This window comes from Lissotriton vulgaris, chromosome 2_1, assembly GCF_964263255.1.
Source record: "Lissotriton vulgaris chromosome 2_1, aLisVul1.2, whole genome shotgun sequence".
Lineage (NCBI taxonomy): Eukaryota > Metazoa > Chordata > Amphibia > Caudata > Salamandridae > Lissotriton > Lissotriton vulgaris.
In genome coordinates, this window is record NC_141687.1 from 1,931,757,390 (window position 1) to 1,931,780,205 (window position 22,816).

The following is a 22,816-nucleotide window of genomic DNA, read 5'->3' on the forward strand; positions in this document are numbered from 1 at the left end:
GTCGGAGCATGGTATTACCAATTGTGGCGTAACACTGCTCTCTGCCATTCTGTTGTGAATATGTTCCTGCTTTCTCTAAATCTTCTTCATGAACGAAGAATTGTTTGTGAAGTTTCCTGCACTGCTTAAACACACATATCAACCTTTGTGTGAGTAGAATTAAATGTGAAAAATGTGGTGGAAAACGTCACTACAAATGTTTGTAAATGCCTACAAATTTACACTTTTGTGAGCGTTAATGACCTATTCAACTGCCAGCTCCACTACTGGGATTATGCATGTTCTCATTTCTAATTCTAGATTAATGACTAAGAAACTGCAAGTGAATTTCCCACAACAAAAATGTCACCAATGTTATTAATATCCCACTTATTCTTATTCTGTAAACAAGGATTTGAAATTATTAAGGTTGGAGTTCTGTTCATTGCAAAGATCATCTCAGTCTTTAATTCACCTGGATTTATTGTGGAAGGACTGTAAGTAGTTAATTGAACTGGCATCTGATGGGAGTGTAGTTTGGGACCATCTTTTATGGACACCACGATGGTTTTTATTGCTAAGGCTAGTGCCTTTTCTGCAAGAGTTTTGATTGTACATTGTTTTCAACTGGTTGGTGCTAGGAAGAATCTGTGAGCAGGTGTTGTGATTGATGTTTAGGTAGTGCTTCTGCTTTAGGTTTCTTTGACATACACAGTACAGACTTTGAGATTGATCATAATGAGGACACATCCCTTTTTAATTTAAATCCATGTGTTGCCAAGACATGTCTGTACTTACAGTTCTTCAAGTTTCAGGTTCTGAAATAGTTGCCAAGACAAAGTGGTCAGCCAGTTACCAGAGAGATTTCTGAAAAAGAAGAAGGAACACACACATTAGAAGCATGTTTTTATAAATAATTGAGGCTATTTTTTAAAGAACACATTGCAGCAGCCAGATTTGCTGTCCTGTATTTTGAAAGGGGGAAATAGTACAGACCTAGGAATATTTTCAGTGCATCTTTGTATTCCAAGATAAACTCAAAAGTCTAAAAATTGGGTGTATGCGGTGCTCTTCTGCACACATGCAGTATGTGTTGTTTTTATTTTTGAGAAATTAACGTATTTCCCCTTGTTTAATTGTATCCTTTCATGCAAATCACTGTCTAGCTATCTTTCTAGATTGGGTTTGTGTTAAAACCTTTGGCTGTTTGCGCTTCCATATAAAGCCCCCTTCACACAAAGCAGAGCAGAGCACTTTTTGCACTGAGAAAAGGGCACCTTTCCAGTGCTAAATATTTGTGCCTAAATATGCGACCCTCTACATCTAATGGTTATCACCAGGAATAGTAACATGATCTGGTGAAAACAAAGAGAGGTGTCAATGTTATTTAAATTACCTGAAACTATAATATTTGTCAATTAAAAAACGCAACATCATGCATCATACAAATGATAGTATTCTTCTTTGTTATCGAAAATTGGGATATTTCCAAATGCAAAAATGCTGTGTTACAGCATGTATCAAAAACTCTAATCCTCCTAGATGAATCTTGATTGTAATACATTGATTCTACATATCAGCACCAGTGGTATAGTAAGGGTAGAAGTATAGGCAGGCTAGTGTAAACCCTGAGTCAGTCAACTTTGGACTGTCCCTCTTCAAATGATTTAATCTGCCTACATATATATGTCTTTTGATGAGGAGGCCTCTCTCAGTCAAGTTAGCACTTCTAGAATGTATTGGGAAACTGGAACTTGAATTAGGTGCAAATAGAATACATCCGCGGCATATTGCGCTATCATTTCTATAGACATAATTCATACTTTCAAACAGCAAATCCTTTTCAAGCTTTTATTCAGACTCAGTTTACTGCTGTGGGTTACCATGTTAGTGCATCTAAAATCGGGATATCATTATTTCCCGCATTCAAATAGTTGGCCGATATTAAAACCTTCAAAAAAGAGTTAAAGATCTTAATGTTTTAACTTCATATACAAAAATAACTTTGCTAAAAGTGCTATTGTGCCATCATAATTACTTCCCTCCTGACCATTGCTCTTGATTGCATATTTTACATTGGTGGTTACTCTTCAAGTCATTTCTTGAAGTCTTCTTCGTATAACCATTTGTTGATTAATCTTTGCAAAGTGTTCTGACATCCAATTAGGTCTAGTTTACCAGTGCTTAACTTGTAAAAATATCACTGTCACTTCCCAACACCTGCACTACATCTGACATCACCAACAGCTTCTGTCACCACTGTCAAATGTCAGTGCCAGCATTTCTTACTAATCATCAGAGGGGTGAAAATGTGGACAATTCCTGGCCATCACAAGCTTCAGCGAAGGCATGGTAGCATTAGTTTTATATACTGTTTTAGTACATTGAACTGTTAAGCACTCTACTATAGTATATTGCCTAAAACAAGACAGACAACGCCACTTTGTGGTGTACTTTTATGAATAAGTGCCAGTGTTTGAAAATAAGTGCCAGTCCTGAGTAATGGCAAAGACCAGCACAAATTAGGCACTGCTTCACCCTACTTAAACATCTAGATAAATAAACAGATTGTATAATATTAACCTCATAGATGCTATTAAACATCTCTCCCCAGTGCTGCGCTGTCCATTGGAACTAGTGCTGAATGGACGTCCAATGGTCGTGCGCAGCACTGGGGAGGTAGTGCTGCCGTCGGCCAATGCACCGAGGCAGCACTTAAGGGGTTAATGGCAGGAACATTCTTTCTAATACAAGGAGTCACAGTGTACATGCATGTCCGTCCTGCATCTTTATCCTCCTGTAAATGCCCAAGTGTAGGCCTCTTCCCTGTGTTTAGTTTCCCATTCTAGCATGAGCCTAATTGTTGGCATTCTAATACAAATCTTCTACATCATTTCTAACCATCTGCGTATTCACTTCCCCGTAACAGAAGAATAGATCAAAGAGCAGTTTAAGTAACACCCACACTATACTATCACCTTGATGCACTTACAAACTATTGTTGGAAATCTGGAGTCATGGGTAAACACCCTGTTAATAGACCAAAAACGAGAGAAAGAAAGCCTTGAAATTTGCATCATGATTTCTAGTTGTTAAAGAAAGCATTTCACACAGAATTACTCATATCTGCAAGAAGATGTTGAAGTCCAATGCTAACACACAAAAGAGATTTTGCATATTACAGTATGTTGAAGGTGAAATGATCAGAGATGTAGCAACAGAGCCAACGACTAAGCTGGCAAACTGCTTGGAATACACTGGGTATATGTAAACAGTCCCATCATTGATTCACCCTAATAACCACTGCTATGTAATAAGATACTGAAACAATATAAGAGTGTCCCTGTAGCATATATCTAGAGGACAGTTGTAATGGTCCAAAAGGATATACACGTCCGAGATTGGACTTGTGAACACACCTAACCTTTTGGTTTATTTATTAACCACAGAGACCATAGGACTAGCTATTGAGAAGGGAGTTAAATATTCAAGTACCTAGGTCAATAATCTTTGTAATGGATCCACGCAATTAGACAGAACACAAGCTGTAACAAAATAATTTACTGACTAAACAAAATTGTATTTAAAAACTTAAAACAGGTTTATTCTGCATGGTATGGTTTTATATATGTATACAATAACACTTACATACATCATTAAAAAATTAATACATCATGGTTTACATAAAAAGATTTACACATCAATATTTTTAAAATTGTTCAAGAGAACATCATGGTTTATGTAAACCATGATGTATTAATTTTTAATGATGTATGTAAGTGTTATTGTACATCCCTCCACATAAGGATGCAGGGCAGGAGCTCACATTTTTGTTTAATGAGCTCAAAATTTGCTTAGCACAGAATTGACAACACAAATCTATTTTTTGAGAGGCACTGTGTAACATTCTGTTAGATTGTGCAGCCCTTCAAAACCTTTGCATAACATTTACAGAGACCCAAGATATACAACTGATCTATGTCCTTGGGTGCAGCAGCATTGACAATGTTACTGACCAAATACGGTATTGGTCTAACCCCTTGACCAGTGGCAATACCTAAATCTTCTGCTTCATTAGTAAGAGAAACACTTATGTTTTCTCAAAGCAATAGCCTTAACTTATAACAAGGACATATATCTAGCAACAAGAACATCATGTTCTGATTCACAATTGGTGAAGTCAAAACAGTGCCCTGAAAGACAACTACAAAATTAAGATCTTTGATTAAATGTCATAATTCACAAACAAATAGGAGCAGCAGACGCCAATCCAAAAGGTTCGCGGCAGAATCGAAACCTACCATCACATGTAACACATACCATCAGATAGCTAGATTAGATGTCTACTTCACCCCATTTGATAACTGTCAGCAGATCTAACTTAGTGAATCGTTTGGGCTTGCCTACAGTGGTGATGAGGTCCCCAATATTTGAGAGCACCAGTCTTTCCAGCAAAATGGCATTGTTTAAGTAACGAGGTCAACGCACAAGCATAACTCATCAGATTTCTTCCTTTTTTGCCAAAATTATGGGAGAAAGCCAAGGGATGGCATATATGGGCTCCATTATCTTTGGATCATACATATCACTCTGTTAAGATTGTACCCCTCTCACAAGGTACAACATCTTCCTTCAATTTGATGCTGTGCATTAAGCACTTAATCTTGTCAAATTTCTTGTGAAATATTCAATATTTCACTACCAATGAATTTGCTTACACTAACCTGCAAATCGACCAGTAAAATTTCTCAAAGCCTAATCACGGTACCAAAACCTGCTTGCTGCACCCAACCCAATATATTAATGCCTTTCTTGGTAACACATAGTTTATCTTCATGTTTTTTTCTTTAAATATTATTTCTGTCCAGAAATAGCCTCAAATTCTGTCATAGCTAGATTCAATAATTGTATTATTGTTTTCACATACAACTGTCAGGCGGGCATACCCATTTGCATATCCAAACAATCCACTTTGGGTGGTATTAAACTAAACCCTAAAGCATCCCCCCTTTGCCACCACATTGCCTTTGTATTGAACAAAAGAAGCTTTAACTCAGTATTTTGCAGCCCCAGTACATTATGTGTAACCTTCAGACTGCCATTTATAATAAGGCAATAGGCCTGGCGCTCTGAGGTGGCTGGGTCATGTGAGGTTCCTGTTGCCTTGATTCAGATACAACCAGAATTGGGTCCCACATTGTGGTGAATTTGTCAGAGGCACCTTGCATGTCATATGCTACTTTTTTATTGGTTAAGAGCTGACAGATTTTCTGCAGCCACGTGGAGGTATTCAGGGACAGGTCCCTCCCCCCAGAGGACAAAAATGGTCTGAATGCAAAAAACGAATACGTGTGTTTTGAATGTTATATGTGTGTTTTGTCCAGTCTTTGTCGCTTTGCTTTACAGGGTGCATGATCACTTAAGGCAAAATATATGTATGTAGAAATCGGCAACCCTTCACTTTTTCCTAAGGTCACCGCAACCTGCAAGATAGTTATAGATTATTATGAGAATAGTATCTAATGTGCTTTTTCTCCCTCTGGGTCTTTAATATACGCCAATTGGGCGATGAGAGACTACAATTTCGAACTACAAACTAGGTACATATAACCTATAGTTCACTTCCTTTTTGTAGAGCACACTTTTACATTTACATTCATGTGAGTAAGGTGGGGATCTTTGTGCGAACCCTGTCCTGAAGAAGGAGTTTTTCACTCCGAAACATGTTCATGTAGACGCACATATGAGGTTGATGTACATAATTATACACTAACAACCTCTCACTGCACCCCTTTTAATGATACCAGCCGGGGGCTTAATAAAAGTTTATTTTTTCACCCCACGAGCCAGGTATCTTTTAGCCATCACTTAACCCACCACTCACGTACATGTATTACCCCACACACATCCACACACAGTCCAATAATAGTGCTCCCACGTAGCCGTCTGTCGGAGCACGCCGCATCCCGGAGAGGGGTGCGAAGACCCCGATGATGAAGCATGACACCAAGGGGCCTGTTGGTGTGTGAGGGGTATTTTAACAACATTGAGTGCTCCCCACCACAGTAGGGATCACCACCACCATCCAAGTGGATTCCACTTTGTTTATGAAACATATTTGGGGAGACTGAATCCACTTTTCTCTCCCTCCCTCCTTTGTTACAATTATATCCTAAAGGCCCATCACCAGGCTGATGGGTCTGCCTGGGTTAAAGTGGTGGGAGGAGTTGTCACTGACATCTAACGTGGTGGGAGGAGTTGTCACTGACACCTGAAAAAGCTGTCTCCACCCACAGTAGTGTGTCTGGAGCCAGTGAAGGAACGACAGGGTCTTGTGCACTTCAAAGGCTTTCCTTTGAAGTTTGCCTACTTCAAAGGCAGAAACTTGTATAAGTGCTGAAGCTGTGACACCATAACTTCAGAACACTTCTGGACTAAGAATATTCTGCCAAGAAGAAGAGCTGGATGATCTAGGAGTGGAACTGCCACTCTGCTTGTTGTGTTGTTGTGCTGGCCTGCTGCTTACTGCTTCTGTCCTGGGAGTGAAAGGACTGGACGTTGCTTCTACATCCTGCTTGATAAGGTTCTCCAAGAACTTGTGCGTGCTTTCCTCCTCTTAAGAAGTCTTAGGGCAATCAAAGACTACATCTGCAGCCCCTGAACTTCTCTGCTGGGAGTTCTGACCAGCAAAGTAGTGCCAATTCCAGTTATGTACCCTGGGAGGTGGCTTTTGCTTCATAGAACGAAGAAAATCCACACATTGAGGTCCAGCACCTGTTTGTCCTGATGCAACACTGCTGTGCGGTAAACAAAACTATGCATCACCTTGGCCAAAGAATCGATGCAGAGCATGCCATGTGGCTGATAGATCACCGCAGCCTGAACCCAGAGAAGGGTGTCTCCGACTTCTGAGGCACCCGTTCCGACTTTGACTCAGACCCTGCTGTGCAGCTGAAGAAATCAACACATCACCTGCCTTACAGTTGGAAAATAGAAGCAGCTCCTTCTCTGCCGCCGCTGCATTGATACAGTGTGTCTGGCGCTTAGACATCTCAGCTACAAAATGTAATAAATGTGGTTTTAGAACTACAGAGGATTTATCAACCACCCCAGAGCCTTCTAAACCCACAAGCTTAAATGTCTATAGCCTGAACTGCAGGTCCTTCGTGAGACACCATGAGGATGTATTTCAGTTCTTTCTAGACAGGTCCCCTGATATACTTTTCCTTATGGAGACATGGCTTACCAATGATGCGACTGCTATCCCTGCCCTGGCCCTTCCGCCAGGCTACTCTATGTATATTCAGATTAGGCCTAAAGGTAGGGGTGGCAGGCTAGCTGTGATAGCTAAATCTACCTTTGCCTGTGTCCTGTCTCCTGTGACAGTACCAGATTGCGAATGCACGCAATTTAAGATTAGGATCTCAAGACAATTTTACTCTCACAGGGCTCCTCATTTACCGCCCCCCAGGATCAGCAAGGGCCTTCCAGGAAGCCCTACCTAAGATCACCTCTTTCCTGGCCGTACAGACAACCAACTTCAGCATATTAGGGGACCTTAATCTACACTCAGAGTGACTTGACTCCCAGGACATTTCTAATTTCCTCGGAGATCTAGAAGCCTGCCAGCTATCCTAGCTGGTTAAAGGTCCCTCTCACTTAGCGGGCCATCTGCTCGACCCGGTATTCTCGAACATTGAGGGAATTAAAGTGTATGCTCCCCTTCCCCTTGCCTGGACGGATCATTCTCTTATCCACATATGTATCAATGTTCCGAATAACGCCCATCAGAACCCTTCCCCTCCCCTCTGGAGACGACCGTGGCATAAACTGGATGCCCCCAGCTTAGAGTTCAGCCTTCTATCCTCCCGCCCGGTCTGGCCTAACAACCTGGAGGAAGCTGATAAAGCCTTTAGGGGCTGGATTAACAGCTATCTGGACCTCCAGATCCCCAATAAAATGTCCCAGCCAAAACGGGCGCAGTCACACCCCTGGTACACTGAGATTCTAGCGTTAGAAAGAAAATGCTGTCAGATTCTAGAATGCTCCTGGAGGCGCTCCTATGACTCCTCAGCAAAGAGTAGTTATAGGTCTGCCACCAAAGCTTACCATAAACATATTCGAGAAACCAAGGCAGCATTCTACTCTGATATGATTAATTCTAGTCAGAACCCCTCTAAAACCATCTTTTCGTTAATAAAAGATTTGACCAAAACCCCTGAGGGAACTAGTAACTTAATTACCTCTAACTCGCAGTGTGAAGACTTGGCTACTTTCTTCACGCAAAAATTCTAGGAGATTTATACCTCGCTGGAAACTAGTAAGTCCCTCTTCACCCCTAACTCAGTGACCCTCCATCTTGTTTCTCTCATTTCATTACATACTCTCCCTCCTATTTCTCATAAAAATCTTGATTACCTTGCCACTAAGGTTAAATGTGAATCTCCTGATGATCCTGTTAAACCCACTATTTTCCGGCTCCTCCAGGACTCCATTCTGAAAGAAGGACAGGTTCTGATTAATAGATCTCTTCAGTCCTCCAGCATGCTAAAGTTGTTCCCTTGCTGAAGAAGCCTTCCCTCGACCCTTCGCACCCTGAAAACTCTAGACCAATCTCCCTCCTACCTTATTTGGCGTAGATATAGGAAGCCCATGTGAATGCCATCCTGACTGACCACCTGATATCAAATAATATCCTGGATGATTCCCAAAACGGCTTCCGGGCTAATCACAGTATGGAGTCAGCTCTTATGGCTGTCTCGGAAGAACTAAGAGCCACACAAGATCTAGGAAACAACTCGGCTCTGGTCCTGCTGTTCTTGAGTGCGGCGTTTGACATGGTCTCCCACGAGATGCTGCTTAAGCGTCTCGGGGAGATCGGGGTCAAAGACGGGGCCCTGGCTTGGTTCACGTTTTTCCTATCTGACCATTCCTTCCAGATCCACGCCCCACCATACTCATCCAGCAGGTTCCCATTGGAATGCGGCGTCCCTCAGGGATCTGCCCTTAGCCCCACGTTGTTCAACGTGTACGTCCGCCCACTGGCCCTCCTGGCCAGGGAACGAAAGATCAAAATGATCTCTTATGCGGACGACACGCAACTCATTTTTACTTTTCCCAAGGATACCATGCCCGACCAGGCCAAATGTCAGGAAGACATCTTGGCCATCTCTAACTGGATGGCGGATAATTATCTCCAGCTTAACTCCTCTAAAACGAAGCTACTTTGGCTAGGAGGTGACTCACAAAAGTGGGACCACCAGTGGTGGCCTTCGATGGGCCCTCCCCCCACTCCCAAAGAGGTTGTTGAGAATTTGGGCGTTTTAATGGATAAGTCTTTGTCCTTCGAGTCCCACGCAAAGAAAGTTGCAGGCTCATGCTTTGGCCGCCTACGCTGTATTAAACCTATCCTGGGCTTCTTTGAGCCACCCACCCGCCAAGTTATAGTCCAGTTCCTAGTTCTCTACCATCTAGACTACTGTAATGGTCTCCTGCTGGGTGACAACAAGTCAGTGGTTAAGAGACTCCAGAGAGCCCAGAACGCTGCAGCCCGTACCCTCTTTGCCCTCCCCAAACACTGCCATGTTTCTCACCTTCTTCACTGGCTTCATTGGCTGCCTGTGAAACAGAGAATCAAATTTAAGACCCTCTGCCTCACTCACAAAATTCTGCATGGCCAGGGCCCTCAAATATTACAGGACCTCTGTACCCCCTATGTTCCTACTCGGACCCTACGCTCTGCTGACCTCCACCATGCCCGGACCATCAGAGTACGCAAGAGCAGAGTGGGTGGTCGCTCCTTTAGGTCCCTCTCCCCGGCCCTCTAGAATTCTATCCCCATTGAGGCACGTGCCATCCAAAACCATTGGCACTTCCGGAAATACATTAAAACCTGGCTGTTTGCCTCCATTCAGGGAATCAACACCTAGCCCGCTTCCTGCGTCCTATCCCTCTGCCTCGTCTTTCTGTTTGGCTGTCTGCAAGCGCTGGGACGCCCCGTTGTTGGGGCAGCCATGTGCTCTATAAGCCTATTTAACATAACATAACAAGTTCTTCATCAATGTTGCCAAGCAGTAAGGAACTGAGGCTGCGTGTCTGAAAGTCAACACATCACCTCTCCTCACAGTAAGGAACCAACGCCTCACCTCCCATAACAGTAAGGACTCGATGCATCACCTACTCTGCACTGCAGTAAGTAAACAATGCATCATCTCCCCTGGCAGTAAGGAACCGACACATCACCTCCCCTGGGAGTAAAGAACCTATGCATCGCTTTGCTGTTCCAGTGCCTCACCTCACCTGTGCCTGTTTTCAACTATGATTTTGACGCATCCTAAGTACTTTATTATAAAAGAGACACATTCACAGGTTCCTATGGACTGAACTGTGCTGAACCTTTTAAAAGTGATATTTTTACTTGTATATATTAGATTTGTGTAATTTTAGTCTTGTTTTATTCAGATAAATATTGGTTATTTTTCTAAACTGGTGTGGTGTCCTTTTGCAGAGATTTCCCTGTGTTACTGTTTGTGTAGGTACACATGCTTTACACATTTCCTCTGAGATAAACTTGACTGCTTGTGACAAGTAACCAATGTGGTGAACAGGGGTTATCTTGGTGTGTAACTCCCTTACCGTGACTAGAAGGTAGGGTCCGTACTTGGACAGGGTGCAAGCCACTGCCAACTAGAGAACCCCACTTCTAACATAACTCGTCTGTCTCCACCTTGTGAAACAATGCAATCAGGTAGGTATTAAAAAACAATTTCCTTTAACACCAGAATACGTGTACAAAATATATATTTTACTTGTAGGCTTATCTCTACTACGAGCTATAAACCTGCGATAGTGCTGAATGACTTGATCCCGTTACGCCATTGCAACAACAGCAGGGTTAATAGATTTTAAATAATTCAGAAAGAGGAAAAAAGATAGCTGAACTACAGATTAACACTATAAAGCTGATTTGCACTTGAAGAACACTGCATAGAATGCAATATATAGTAACCTGTCCAGTGACCTTCACAATACAAACTCTTCTCTGAGATTCACATTATATAAAGCATGCACATCACTCAAGAATATGGCCTTAACAGAAATTCAGAACATTTCAAGTGTGCAAATCGCTGAACTATATCTTCATTGTTCCTCGAAACAATATACAATATTGAGGGTGTTCACAGAGTATAAAGCATGGGTGTCACTGAATAATCAGCACATCCTCTAAGACCTGCACTGTCTAATAGTTTGCAGCTGGGCATGTGGAAAGCATTGAGGAATCAAGCAACAGATCGTTTGCTAAACAATCTTACTGTCCTCTGAGCAGGTGTCGATACTGATAAACTTCCTGGCAAATGTATTGAACACCTCTCCTTTACAAAAAAAAAAATAATAATAAGGTACACAGGCTGTGGTATCAAGTGTAGTTACCCGATTCCACAATAACCAAGACTTCAAGAGATGCTTTATCCCCAAACTCAGCTCAGTGCGAGTCCACATCACTGCTCCAAGCACTACCTCGGCCAGATGGGAGAAAAACTGAACGCAGCTCAGAGGCACCACAGGAACAAATCAGATAATGCATCTAGTGAGCACACAGTAGCACACCTTCCCAGGGGGATCAAGGAGCATCAAGGCGATGGTCAAAGCTAGGGCGCATAGAAGAAGGTCCTCTCTGGACAATGACTTAAAATTAAAACCTACAAAAGTAAGATAAACACAGAAAATTACCCTCAACAACAAAGGGAACAAGGAGTGGCAAGGGATGAATAGATTAGTCTGGGCCACTGCGGAACTAAATCGAGAAATAGAGAGAATGGGAGGCATGGCTAAACAATTTGAGGTAGCTCAAATTTAAATCGGTTGAAGAACTGAAGGTCCCCTCGTTGCTAATTCTGTGTAGTCCATTGCTAATGCACATGGTACAGGTTGAACAGCATAGGTCAGTGAAGGATAAACAAGTGAAAGTCGAGGATACACTGTCAGACTGCTGGCAGTGCACAGGGCATAGACAAACCGTTCCATTAACCAATCCTAGCAAAGATGTCTCACACAACAGAAGCCCACCAAACCAACATTCAAGTGTTGACTTGATTGGGTGGGACGACTGCACAACTAGAACACATGCTCGTGCCCGTCTACACCGGGAAAGACTACGAACGACTGCAGGCAAAAGAAACCCAGGTATGCAAGGAAAATATGTTTGTTGCGTTATTACTTCCTGTTGTGTTTTGATAATGCTTTCAGACAGCAATGATTCTTCTAGTAGGTACCCGACATTTATTCCTCTTTTTACATTGTCTCAAGATTTCTTTAACACCAAACTCCAGGATGGAAAAATCCAGGTTCCAGATCTCATCAGATATTTTTCTATGTAATCTGGAGTGCCTCGGTGTTTTTTAGTGGTCCATGTTTGTGCCATGTACAGCTGCACTCGTTAGTCCAATTTATTCCTAGTATACATGACCAGTCTACATCTTTCTGCGTTTGCAGACATTGTTCATGGTTAAAAAAAGAACGAGCTCCTGTGCTGAACCAATTTCCCGCGTTCCACTAGCCGAATGTGACCTTTTAACTGCAAGGCACCAGGCAGCAAGGAGCCAGCCAGGAAATATGCATTTGTCTTGATACACATTTGCTGATGGTTAAAGCAGAAGAATGGATTACGAAGATAAATACAGCCGCTCTCACTAAATTAAATTAACGTCCACCAAAAAATTAGCAAAATTTGCAAAATGTGATAAATAACTGATTCTGTTACAACAGAAGAACATGCGTAATAAAATAACATATATTAGCCATTGTCATATTATCGCAGTACAGCATGTTTTAGATGTTTTAGAACAAAGACACAAATAACAATAGGCAGAGATTTTTTTTATTTTTTACCAGGGCAGATGAAGTTTTTGACAGTCAAAATATGAAATGTATAGCGATGTATAGCAGTTGGAAACAATAATAACTATACGTTTCCTGAGAGAGAAAAATATATTTTAACGGGAGGAGATTCAAAGACTACTTCACAGGCTGTAGAACAAAGACTAGAGATCATTTTTCACATGAGGTGGATGGTCCCAGTTTATGGATAATTGCACACAGACTGGGACCATGCAGCGGAAGCCGTCACGGGTAAGCATGGTGAGGCGGGGCAGTAAGCTACGTGGGGGGAGTTGACAGATGAAGGAATAGGTTTTATTTTTTTATTTAATTATACCTATTCTGTCATCTGTCAACTTCCCCCCATCCCACCCTGGCCCCGCCCAGCACATTTACCTGTGCCGGCCGCTGCTGGGACCATGTGCTAATTCCATCAAATAGTCTTCTCCAGATGTGCTGACTTAAAGTTAGCTTGTGGGCAGGTAGATGCGCAAAGATCTGCAAGCTGTCCATATGGGCACATTGACTCTAAAGTAAGGCCACGAATACCCCCAAGAAGGTGGAAAAAATTCTCAGAAATTCTTATACTATCAAGCGACCTCAGTTCTCCATCTCAAACGTGCAGCACACCTAGGAACCAATGCTCCCATCTTGACCCCCCTCTTCCAATGAGTATCTGTATATGGTCAGGCCATCTTTTCCATGAAAGGTGTGAGACAATGGGTTCTGCCCATCTAATCTGCCCAGATTTTTCACATTTTGATAACTTGTTTTTCGACTTTTCACTGTGGGACAGCCTCATAACCTGGGACTCACCCACGCTGTGCCTTTACAACACCAAAATTAGTACAAATGTGTTGTTACCACACGTTCGTTTAGAATGATAGTCGTTACAACTTTCTTTAGGGAGCACATTGGTGGAGTGGTGTTTGATTAATAGTCCCACACCTTCCCAACTCTTGCGCAGGCTGGAGTTGAAACAGTAAATGATGCTATTCAAAAGTCCAGTATCTCCCCTAAGGCAAGTCGTGGTAATGACTTGCGTGCTAAAGAAACGCATCAGAATAATGCATTCATTCTAATGCTGGAGTTATAAATGCATGGGTGCTAAACGCCTGCGGGCTTCCGTCATACAATCATGGGAGACTCCTGTCATGTGCAGCCGGTAACTATGCACAGGTAGCCATGCACAGAGGGGACTCTATAGAATTGGATATTTACCTGGGGTAGGCCTCAGAATGTTAGTGTACACTCATAGGGAAATTCAGTGTAGTTTACTGTCTTGTCTGCAGTGACACTCCATAATATATCTATGGGGAGGGCTGCCTTAGAGTGCAGCCTTGCCTCCATTTGGCCGACAGAGACCAGTGACTTATCGAATTGGGGTGCAACCTCTGTGGGAATAAATTCTGCAAGTTCCAAAAAGATACTTGTACAGCTTATGGATCATCCAGGATTATCACAGTTCTCTGGCTCAGCTCAGGATCAGAGCCCAGGCTGCTTGTCACCCTGCTGTGCCAAATGAATTACATTATTCTCCAGCAGCACAAAAAAGCATTGCCATACAAATGGAGCCACACCAATCCCGCAATCGGAATGCTGGCGGGCCACACAGAGCAAAAAAACATCTTTCTTCGATCATGACCAGCAAAGATATGAGCCGAGTACGAGTGAGCTAAGATGGCACCCAGAGGACAACAAGACCTCACTCGGAAGAAAGGGTCTGGGTACAGCGATGCCGCTAATCATCCGCCTGAACACCCGGTAGCGGCCCCGCCCTCCCCCGAAGCGCAGTACGGTCGGCTGCATCCCTGGGAGAGAAGACTGCCTCGACGGAGAAACTGCCTGCCTGTACTATTGGTGAGGTACGAATGCGGCCAGTGGGGTAGGGGTCCATGAGTTAGACTAGCGACCCTCCCTGCTGCTTAGCCTTTTCTGAGGATCTTGCTCTCGTCTGAGGGATCAGCTGACACTGCCGCTTGCTGTGCGCCACTCAAATGCGCGAAAATCACCCCCCCATATCAGGCAGTCCTGTTTTAATTGTTGAACAGGGAGCTACCGCCTGTGCAGTCGGTCAGATGCCGGTGCCCCAGGGCTTGGGACTTGGCTCCACACTGCTCAACCGAGACCATAAACCTGCTGAGGCCCAAAACTGCCCAAAACTACCAGACACCCAGCAATACCAAGGGAGGGGAGATAACAGGCTGCCGGGCCCCGCCGCAACACATCCAACCAGGACCCTAGAGACACCTAAAGGAGACAGGGCTCCACAGGTCTCACAGGGGGGCACAGGAGGCAACCATCCTAAAATCGGACTACAGGATGCCGCCAGGTTAACAGCAACAAGAAGGAGGGGTGTAAAAATACAAAGACACAACAATATAAAGAGTCTCCGTGACTCAGCACAATTCTGGTACACACCGGGAGGCCCCCAAACAACGCAACCATGGCAGAAAGGTCACCCACCTGGTCCTTTTCCCTGCTTACTTCCCTAGACAGCTGAGACCTAGCTACTTTTGTATGTTGCCTGGTGGTGCTATCTCACGATGAGGTGCTATCTTGACTTTGGACTCCCTCCTTTGGACTACCCAGCCGGACTTCGGGCAAACGCTCCCGCGTCTCTCCTGACCTTATCTTCCCCTCTCCCTTCCCCCAACCCTCTCCCCTCTCTGCTCCTACTCTTTCCAGCTTCTGTCTTCTTCCCTCACCTGCCCCTGCCCTTTGTCCCCACCCTGTTTTTCTGTGAACCTCTTCCCTCGACACTTGAGACCGAACTATTTTGTCTGATGCCCGGTGGAGCTACCTGGTTTAGCTATAGGGGAGATGCGCAGTGGATTTGCTCCTTGGTCGTCACCTACCTAGTCGGTCTTTAGACAGACTTCCTTTCGTCTCTGCGGTTGTCTCTTCCCTTATCCTCACTTTCTCACCTCTCCTAACACCCACTACTTTTCTCTCTCCTTTCTCTCCTCTCCTAATGTATTGCTGATTCTTTGATGTAATGTGCAACTGTTGTTTTTTTTCTGTTATAATGTTGAACCACATTGTTGCACTTCCTTTCCACTCTCCTGTCGTCTCCTCCCGCATCCATCCTCTATCTATGTCTCTCCTTCTCTCCCCTCTCAATGTATTGAGACAGAACTATTTAGACTGATGACCGATGGAGCTACCTGGTTTAGCTATAGGGGAGATGGGCCGTGGATTTCATCCTTGGTCGTCACCTACCCAGTCGGTCTTTAGGCAGACTTCTTTTTCTTCTCTCCTTATTGTCTCTTCCCTTATCCTCCCTTTCTGACCTCCCCTGTCCCCCCCACCACTTTTCTCTCTCCTTTCTCTCCTCTCCTAATTGTATTGCCTATTTTTTTTTATGTATTGTGTAATTGTTGAACTTTTTCTGTTAAATTGTTGATTCTCATGTAAAGCGGTCTGATACCTTCAGGTCTAGCCAGCGCTATATAAAACTCTTTAAATAAATAAAATGAATAGAATCTGCGTCAACCAATCAGCTGCCACACTGTACTAGGGATGCTCTGCCCAAGCTCAGTGAGCAAAGGAGGGAGCCTAGACCTCTGAAACCAACACAGGAGGGGTCTCCCTTTGGAGATTTGGTGATAAAAGGCCTTAGCAGTGATGTCAGTGAAGTGCAAAGCTGAGACCCCCAGGGCAAATGTGACTAGGGACTCCTCGGTGACACCATTTTTAAATGTCCAATTAGACTCTGCAGTAAGGTTGGGACAGGAGAAAAGAGTTGATGTGCTACCCCAGGATAGGACAGTGGTGTCTCACTTCTTGAACCTACCACCCCCACTTAAAAGGTCTTGTACAAGGGGAGAGCTCTCCCTTGGCTGCGACTTTCTGTGGACACTGGGACAGGAGGTGGCAGCAATGGACTGAGGGAAAGAGAAACCGCCTAACATCCATCTGGACCTAGGAGTCTGACTTAGTTGCCCCAAGACCAGTGAGTCTCTCTTCTGGACCAGGGAAGCTGGTCCCATTACACCGCTTGAGGACGAGCTGTGGGAAAGACTGAGCTTCTGTTCCAAGGAGATGAGAATTCCAGAAGAGCTAAAGTACAACGGCTAGCACAGAAATCCAATGGAACCTGCCCCCAGCATAGTTAGCTGTCATGGAGGCCAGGAGGCCTTAAGAAAGTGGTCCAGTTGGCTAGGGATTACCACTCGGAGCAACACGAGCCCCAAATCATGCAAAATGGCCCAATGGGGCCCAAACTACAAGCAGACAAAGAATCTGTTTTTTTACTCTCCAGCGAGACCTGGAGTGTATGGACATCCTTTGAATGAGCATTTCCAACTCCATGGGTGGCCGAGGGCTGGAGCATGGAGCATCTTTGATTGTATTTACTGGCTGGGATGGAGTGTGCATGGAGCCACATCCAGAGGGCCTTCGGGTTATTATTAATTATTGCATTTACTCCTAAAATTATTTTTGAGATATGGTTACCCCTTTAGGGGTTCAGACGTGATAATGCAATTTCATAAAAAGGATTTTTCCTCAGCCTACTGTCTGTTTGTAAGTTATTGTGTAGTATTGAGTAGTGTGTGTGTGTCATAAATGGACTTTCCCATTTCAAAAGAAAATGCACAGACTGGACTATCATTTATTGAGTGTTATTATTGCTTTCCAGCGAATGGAGATTACTAGCCCACACCACCTCCCTTGAGTAGGTCTTTAATGGCTCTGCTACGCTAAACTGAGAGAGTTAAGTACTACAATGTGGTGTTTGGTTCCCAGTGAAAGGCATATGTGGACACATTGCGTGCGCAGGCCACTCATTTAATGGCCTGTTTCCTTACAAAAGCAAGCTCCGGTACCCTCACTTAGTATGGGACAGAGATATTTTCTGAACGCCGGAATAGGGTTCCATATGGTCATCTCTTCCACCTGCCAAAAAGGTTCATCTGAGTGAGTACACTAACAGTGAACAACCTCCTGCGTGGTGTACACATTTAACTGATACAAGCATGTGCACAGGCAATAGAGATTCTGTCTTTTGCATAGGGCCATGCATCCCATCAATAAGGATAAATGAACTGCAAGAGAGGACGTTCAATCTAGATTGCAAAAGGGACTGTATGAAGCCCTCTGTGATTTGAAACACTGCACTTAAAGGGTACCTTCCATCTGAGGCACAGTTTAATAATATGGCTGCTGGGTTGTAATCCTTGCTCAAACAATTGGCTAAATGTGCTTCGCTTGTATCTGCCCATTGTTATTTATATTGCACATACACAACTTAGAAGCAACAGAGACATGTACATTTCTGAAGGTTCAGTGACTGACTATTCACCATTATATCCATCAAGAGAGGTTTGTACATATTCATATTACACGTTTCATATTTAACTCTGTAATAATTTTAGACCCTAAAGGAACATATGTATCAAGCCAAATTGACTTCGCAAACGCCGAAATTCGCTTTCGGCGTTTGTGAATGCAATTTGGACAAATGGTATGTATCAAGGAAATGTGCTTCAAAAATAAGGAATCGTAAAACTTGCGATTCCTTATTTTGCGATTGCATATAAGGAATCGCAAATTTTGCGATTCCTTAAATGCATTGTAAGAAGCCCAAAAAATTCTCAAATTGGCCTCAAGGAATCGCAAATTACCACCAACTTCTAGTTGGTGGTAAGTTGCGAATTCCTTGAAAAATGCATATTTTTGCATTTTTCAAAGCGTCATGTGACGCACAAACATGCCCTTAGGACATGTCTGTGTGCCACATGTGCACTCATTCATATTTCAGGGGTGCAACAGGGTGTCCTTTGGACACCCCTGCACCCTTGAAATTATTCTCAATTTGCGATTAGCAAATTGCGAATCGCAAATTGAGATTAAGTTCACATTCATTCCTATGGGCCTCCTGGCCCATAGAAATGAATGGGAAATAATTCCTTACTTACGATTAGCAATTTGCTAATCGCAATTAAGGAATTTTAAGAAATCGCAAAAAAAAAGCGATTTTCTACATACATACCATTTTGCGATCTCTAAATAGCGATTCCTTAAAAATCGCTATTAAGAAATCGCAAAAGGGTATGTTGATACATATGGCCCAAAGTATCATTACGAATATCACACATTTTCTTTCGAAATCAGGATGACATCCTACCTCGCCAAATTTCTAGGTGAGCAACTTAGCCACCAGACAGCATTTTCAAAATTCGTTCACACATCTCTGTGCCTAAGTTAAACTGAAAAAATTAGTATTGGGAAAAATCATATAAAGTGCTCTATTAAATGATGGATTAAAGCAAAAAAAAAAAAAAAAAGGGGGCCTCCCTTAATAAAACCATCTGTTGCTTCCCTTAAAGTTTAAAAAACGTTAATACGTCAGTTATTGGAAATACACGTTTTTCCCTGCAGGCGATATAACGCATGGATGGGCTTTTGCAATAGAACGATACTGAGGTGGAATAAAGAACACGCATTGAGAATGTGAACGTCGCCTTATTGTATTTATTAGGAGGCGAAATACATTGGGATACGGAAAAAGAGAAGAGTGAAGACCTCTTGGGAAAGAGATTTACTTTGGATTGGAGAACACGGATTTTCCCTTTTTTAGTTCGATTTGTGCGTTTCGGAGTAGTTTAGGCCTACATAAAGGTGTTGAGAACTGATAAGAGAACACACCCCACATTTGTATCGGGGAAAGAATAATTGATCTTGGTACTGGAGAGGGTGGTTTTAGAGCGAAACCTGCATTACCCTTCCTTGGAGGTCTCAGATTTGATGCAAGAATTGAGGAAGAAAAGGAAGATGAGCTCCATGTTGGGACAATAAGAAATTAAAACGTACGAGTAGTTGAAAGAAGTTTGTTTGAGTGGGAATGAATGGTGTGTATTGCAAAGCTTGGAGTAATGTGAAGATGTGACTGATGAACGTATGAGTTTTATTGAATATGCACTAGCATAAATTGCTGTAATGTGATCTTTAAACGATGGAGTTTTCAAAAATTGATACAAATAATAACATATTAAATGAATGTACCAAGTAAATGAGCTGGGTTAATAATGTATTGGATGATTAAAACTAGCAAGAAGAAATACAGGCTGTTGTTACATTCGAACCACAATTTTGGCCAGAAAGGTTCTTAAATTAAATACGATTATGAAAACACTTTAAAACAATAAAAATAAAAAATACCATCTCTGTTAAGAGGTTATGCAAATGTTCTTTTATATCCAAATAGTATGTCAGTCTTGAATATTAAGTTTCACAAAATCGCGACGCATGTATAAAAAAAACTGTGAGAAATGGGATTATGGGACATAACTTGTCATTTCTCCCTGTCACTTCTCTGGCTGCACACCAATTGAAGCCTTGATTAACAGGCTCTACCTACTTCTGATGTAAAATTGCAGTTTGTTTTTTCTTTCTTGTCTGTGCTTGAATAAATAATGTGATGTTTGCAAAATGGCTGACTGTGTTTAAGTACTTTGTGTTCCTTTTCGCTCACAGCACATTTAATCATCTGTATATGGTTTCAAGGGGGTTGGAGGCCAAAAGGCACTGTTGCGTCGAGCACCTCAGCAGTGCAGTTAAAGTCGTCTGTAGATCTGGGAAGCATGTCATGAAGAAGTATCCCGTGCAGGAGTATAGTACCACCAGCGTCTGTCGCGTGACCAGCAGATGCTAGATCTGGAAGAGAGTTTGCGTGTCACTCTAGCACGTGGGCTCGACCTTGCAAACAGAAAGAAAAGGGGGGCCAATCGGCCCCCACGCACGCATGGTGGGGCCCGGCCCCTCCCATATCTCCCCGGTCCCTTCGTGGTGGCTTGCCCCCGCCCATGCCCCGGAAGTAGTTGGGCACTTCCGGACCGAGGGGGCGGGGCCATGGCTACGGAGGGGTTAAGACCCTGGGGAGCGCGGGAAGCGGCCTCTTTGTGCCCGCGCTTCCCAGGCTCGCTCCTCGCCCCACCGTGGGGCAGTTTAATTTTCCCACCCTCCATCCCCTTGGTAAGCAGAATTTAGGTAAGGACACTGGTAGGTATATTGTGTAGCGATATGCAAGATCATAGGGATACAATGTTTTTCTTCCTTAGGCCTTTTTCCAGTTTACAGACAAATGTACATATGTATATGTTTTGTGGGCTTTGCTGTGGTTTTAACTAATTTTTCCTTAGGCCTTTTTTTTTCCATCTTAGAATAGCAATGTCGTATTTATTATGTGGGTCTGGCGGTAAGGTCATAATCGGTGAGCAGCAATTTAAGGCCCTTCGGGGGGGCGGTCCCATTCACGAAAGGGGCCGCCCAGTGGGAGGGGCCACTGGTCTCTCCCAGAACTTCAGGGGCAGGATATCCATCGCTTAGAAGGGTGTGGGGGAGGGAGTCTACGGCTTTCCTCAGGCTGGTAGCCACCCCTCAAATACACTATGATGTCATCAAGGTGCGCGAGTGTACGGGCCCTCCTGTTATGGTTAAATGGAGTTCAGGGAGCGCACGTGGGTGAAACGTGCCCTGGGTTGCGCGTGCACGTGGGTGAAACGTGCCCTGGGTTGCGCATGCGCATCTCGAACGTGAGAGCGTAGCTGTAAAAGGATCTGACACCGGTTAGCGACTTTGCCGTACGACTTAATTATTAGAATGCACAGTTATTTTTCAGGATGTTAGATTCGGTTAGGAACACGCTGTACTAGCTACTTGTTAAGGTTAGCCCATCATACCATGTCAAAATGGATGTTAATCTAATGTTCTGAAGTGTGCATTTAATAATTGTATAAAAGTTTTATTTTATTAAATTTTTTAATTTTGTTTCATATTTTAATAAATACGGCCAGGGGGTCCCTGACCCCCTGCCTTCCAAAGACTCATGTGTTGACTGGTTAAATTAAGTAATGTAGTCTGTGTATTAAGGCGGGGGGTGGCCGGTAGTCCCAGACCATGGGAGAGACGGCGGAGTTGGTCGAGCCTCAGCCAAGGTGCAGAGCGAGGTAAACGCAGAACAGGCAATTCAGCCGCCTGCCTTGCTCCTCAACTATTCCCAGCAGAGACAGATTATTTGGCGGAACCCATGACAATTTGCACTGGACTGGTTTCTAAATTAATGTAACATGAGCTGCAATTGTTCACACGAATATAGAACTTGCTAGTAAATGCGCGGCAAGTACAAACAAAGCTATTGCAGCAAATGTTTCGCATTGTGCTGTGACCAGATTCGTCCTTTGCGGCATGAGGCATGCTCACTGAAAAGTGTTGTTTTCCAAAAAGACGCAATATGCCTTCCTTTGTGAATAATAATGAGGCAGGAAATAAGATGGAGACTCCATGTACAATGCGAGGATAAAGGCCAACATGGAACAGCATGGCAGGGTTCAGATGGAAAAGGTCTTGGGGATGTGTGGACCTTCGAGAGTAGGAGCACAGAGGCGGGTCTTATCTTCTGCTTTCGGGATGTGCGTGACCAGTCTGTGAAGGCTGCGGTGCAGGGCAGGCAGGAATCGCTTCCAGTCTCGGGAGCTTAAACTTCTGGGTTCTTTCTTTGACATCCCTCTTCATCGGTGTGTTATGTCGTTCCGCACTTTATAGTGCTTACTGCTGATGCGCTATTTTTCAGCAGCCCTCTTCCTGAACCTTATTTATTTTTTCTGCTTTTGTTCCTTGGGTTCTACAGAATCATTGGGGGAATTCTTTAAATTTCTGCAGGCATTTCTTTTGTGCTCCTCTGGTCTGGCCCAACTTACTTCTCAGATCCCTATCTCCACGGCTGGATACCATTAATTGCTTCAGTTGCTGCTCAGACGGTCTTGTGTGGTCCGTTCTTCTGGAATTCTAGGTCTACAGGTTTTCTTCCTGGTGGGAATTGTAAGACCACATTTTAACAAAATGAGTCCTTCTTTCTGCGAGTTAAGAGTACTTTCAGTCTGCTCTTTCCATAACTGTCAATAACAGAGAAGGAGTCCAGTGATTGGGACAGAATCAGACTGAAGCCAACCGGACACTG

General features: G+C 43.5%; 1 protein-coding gene across 5 annotated transcripts in view; it reads right to left on the bottom strand.

Moving 5' to 3' along the window:
* Nucleotides 1-22,816, bottom strand: part of NTRK3 (neurotrophic receptor tyrosine kinase 3) — a 1,577,634-nt gene that overhangs the window by 925,141 nt on the left and 629,677 nt on the right. For all 5 annotated transcript variants that reach the window (XM_086958117.1, XM_086958116.1, XM_086958115.1 and 2 more), the window contains exon 4: nt 778-846. In XM_086958117.1, the coding sequence (XP_086814243.1) occupies nt 778-846 (69 nt within the window). The remainder of the gene's footprint in view (nt 1-777; nt 847-22,816) is intronic.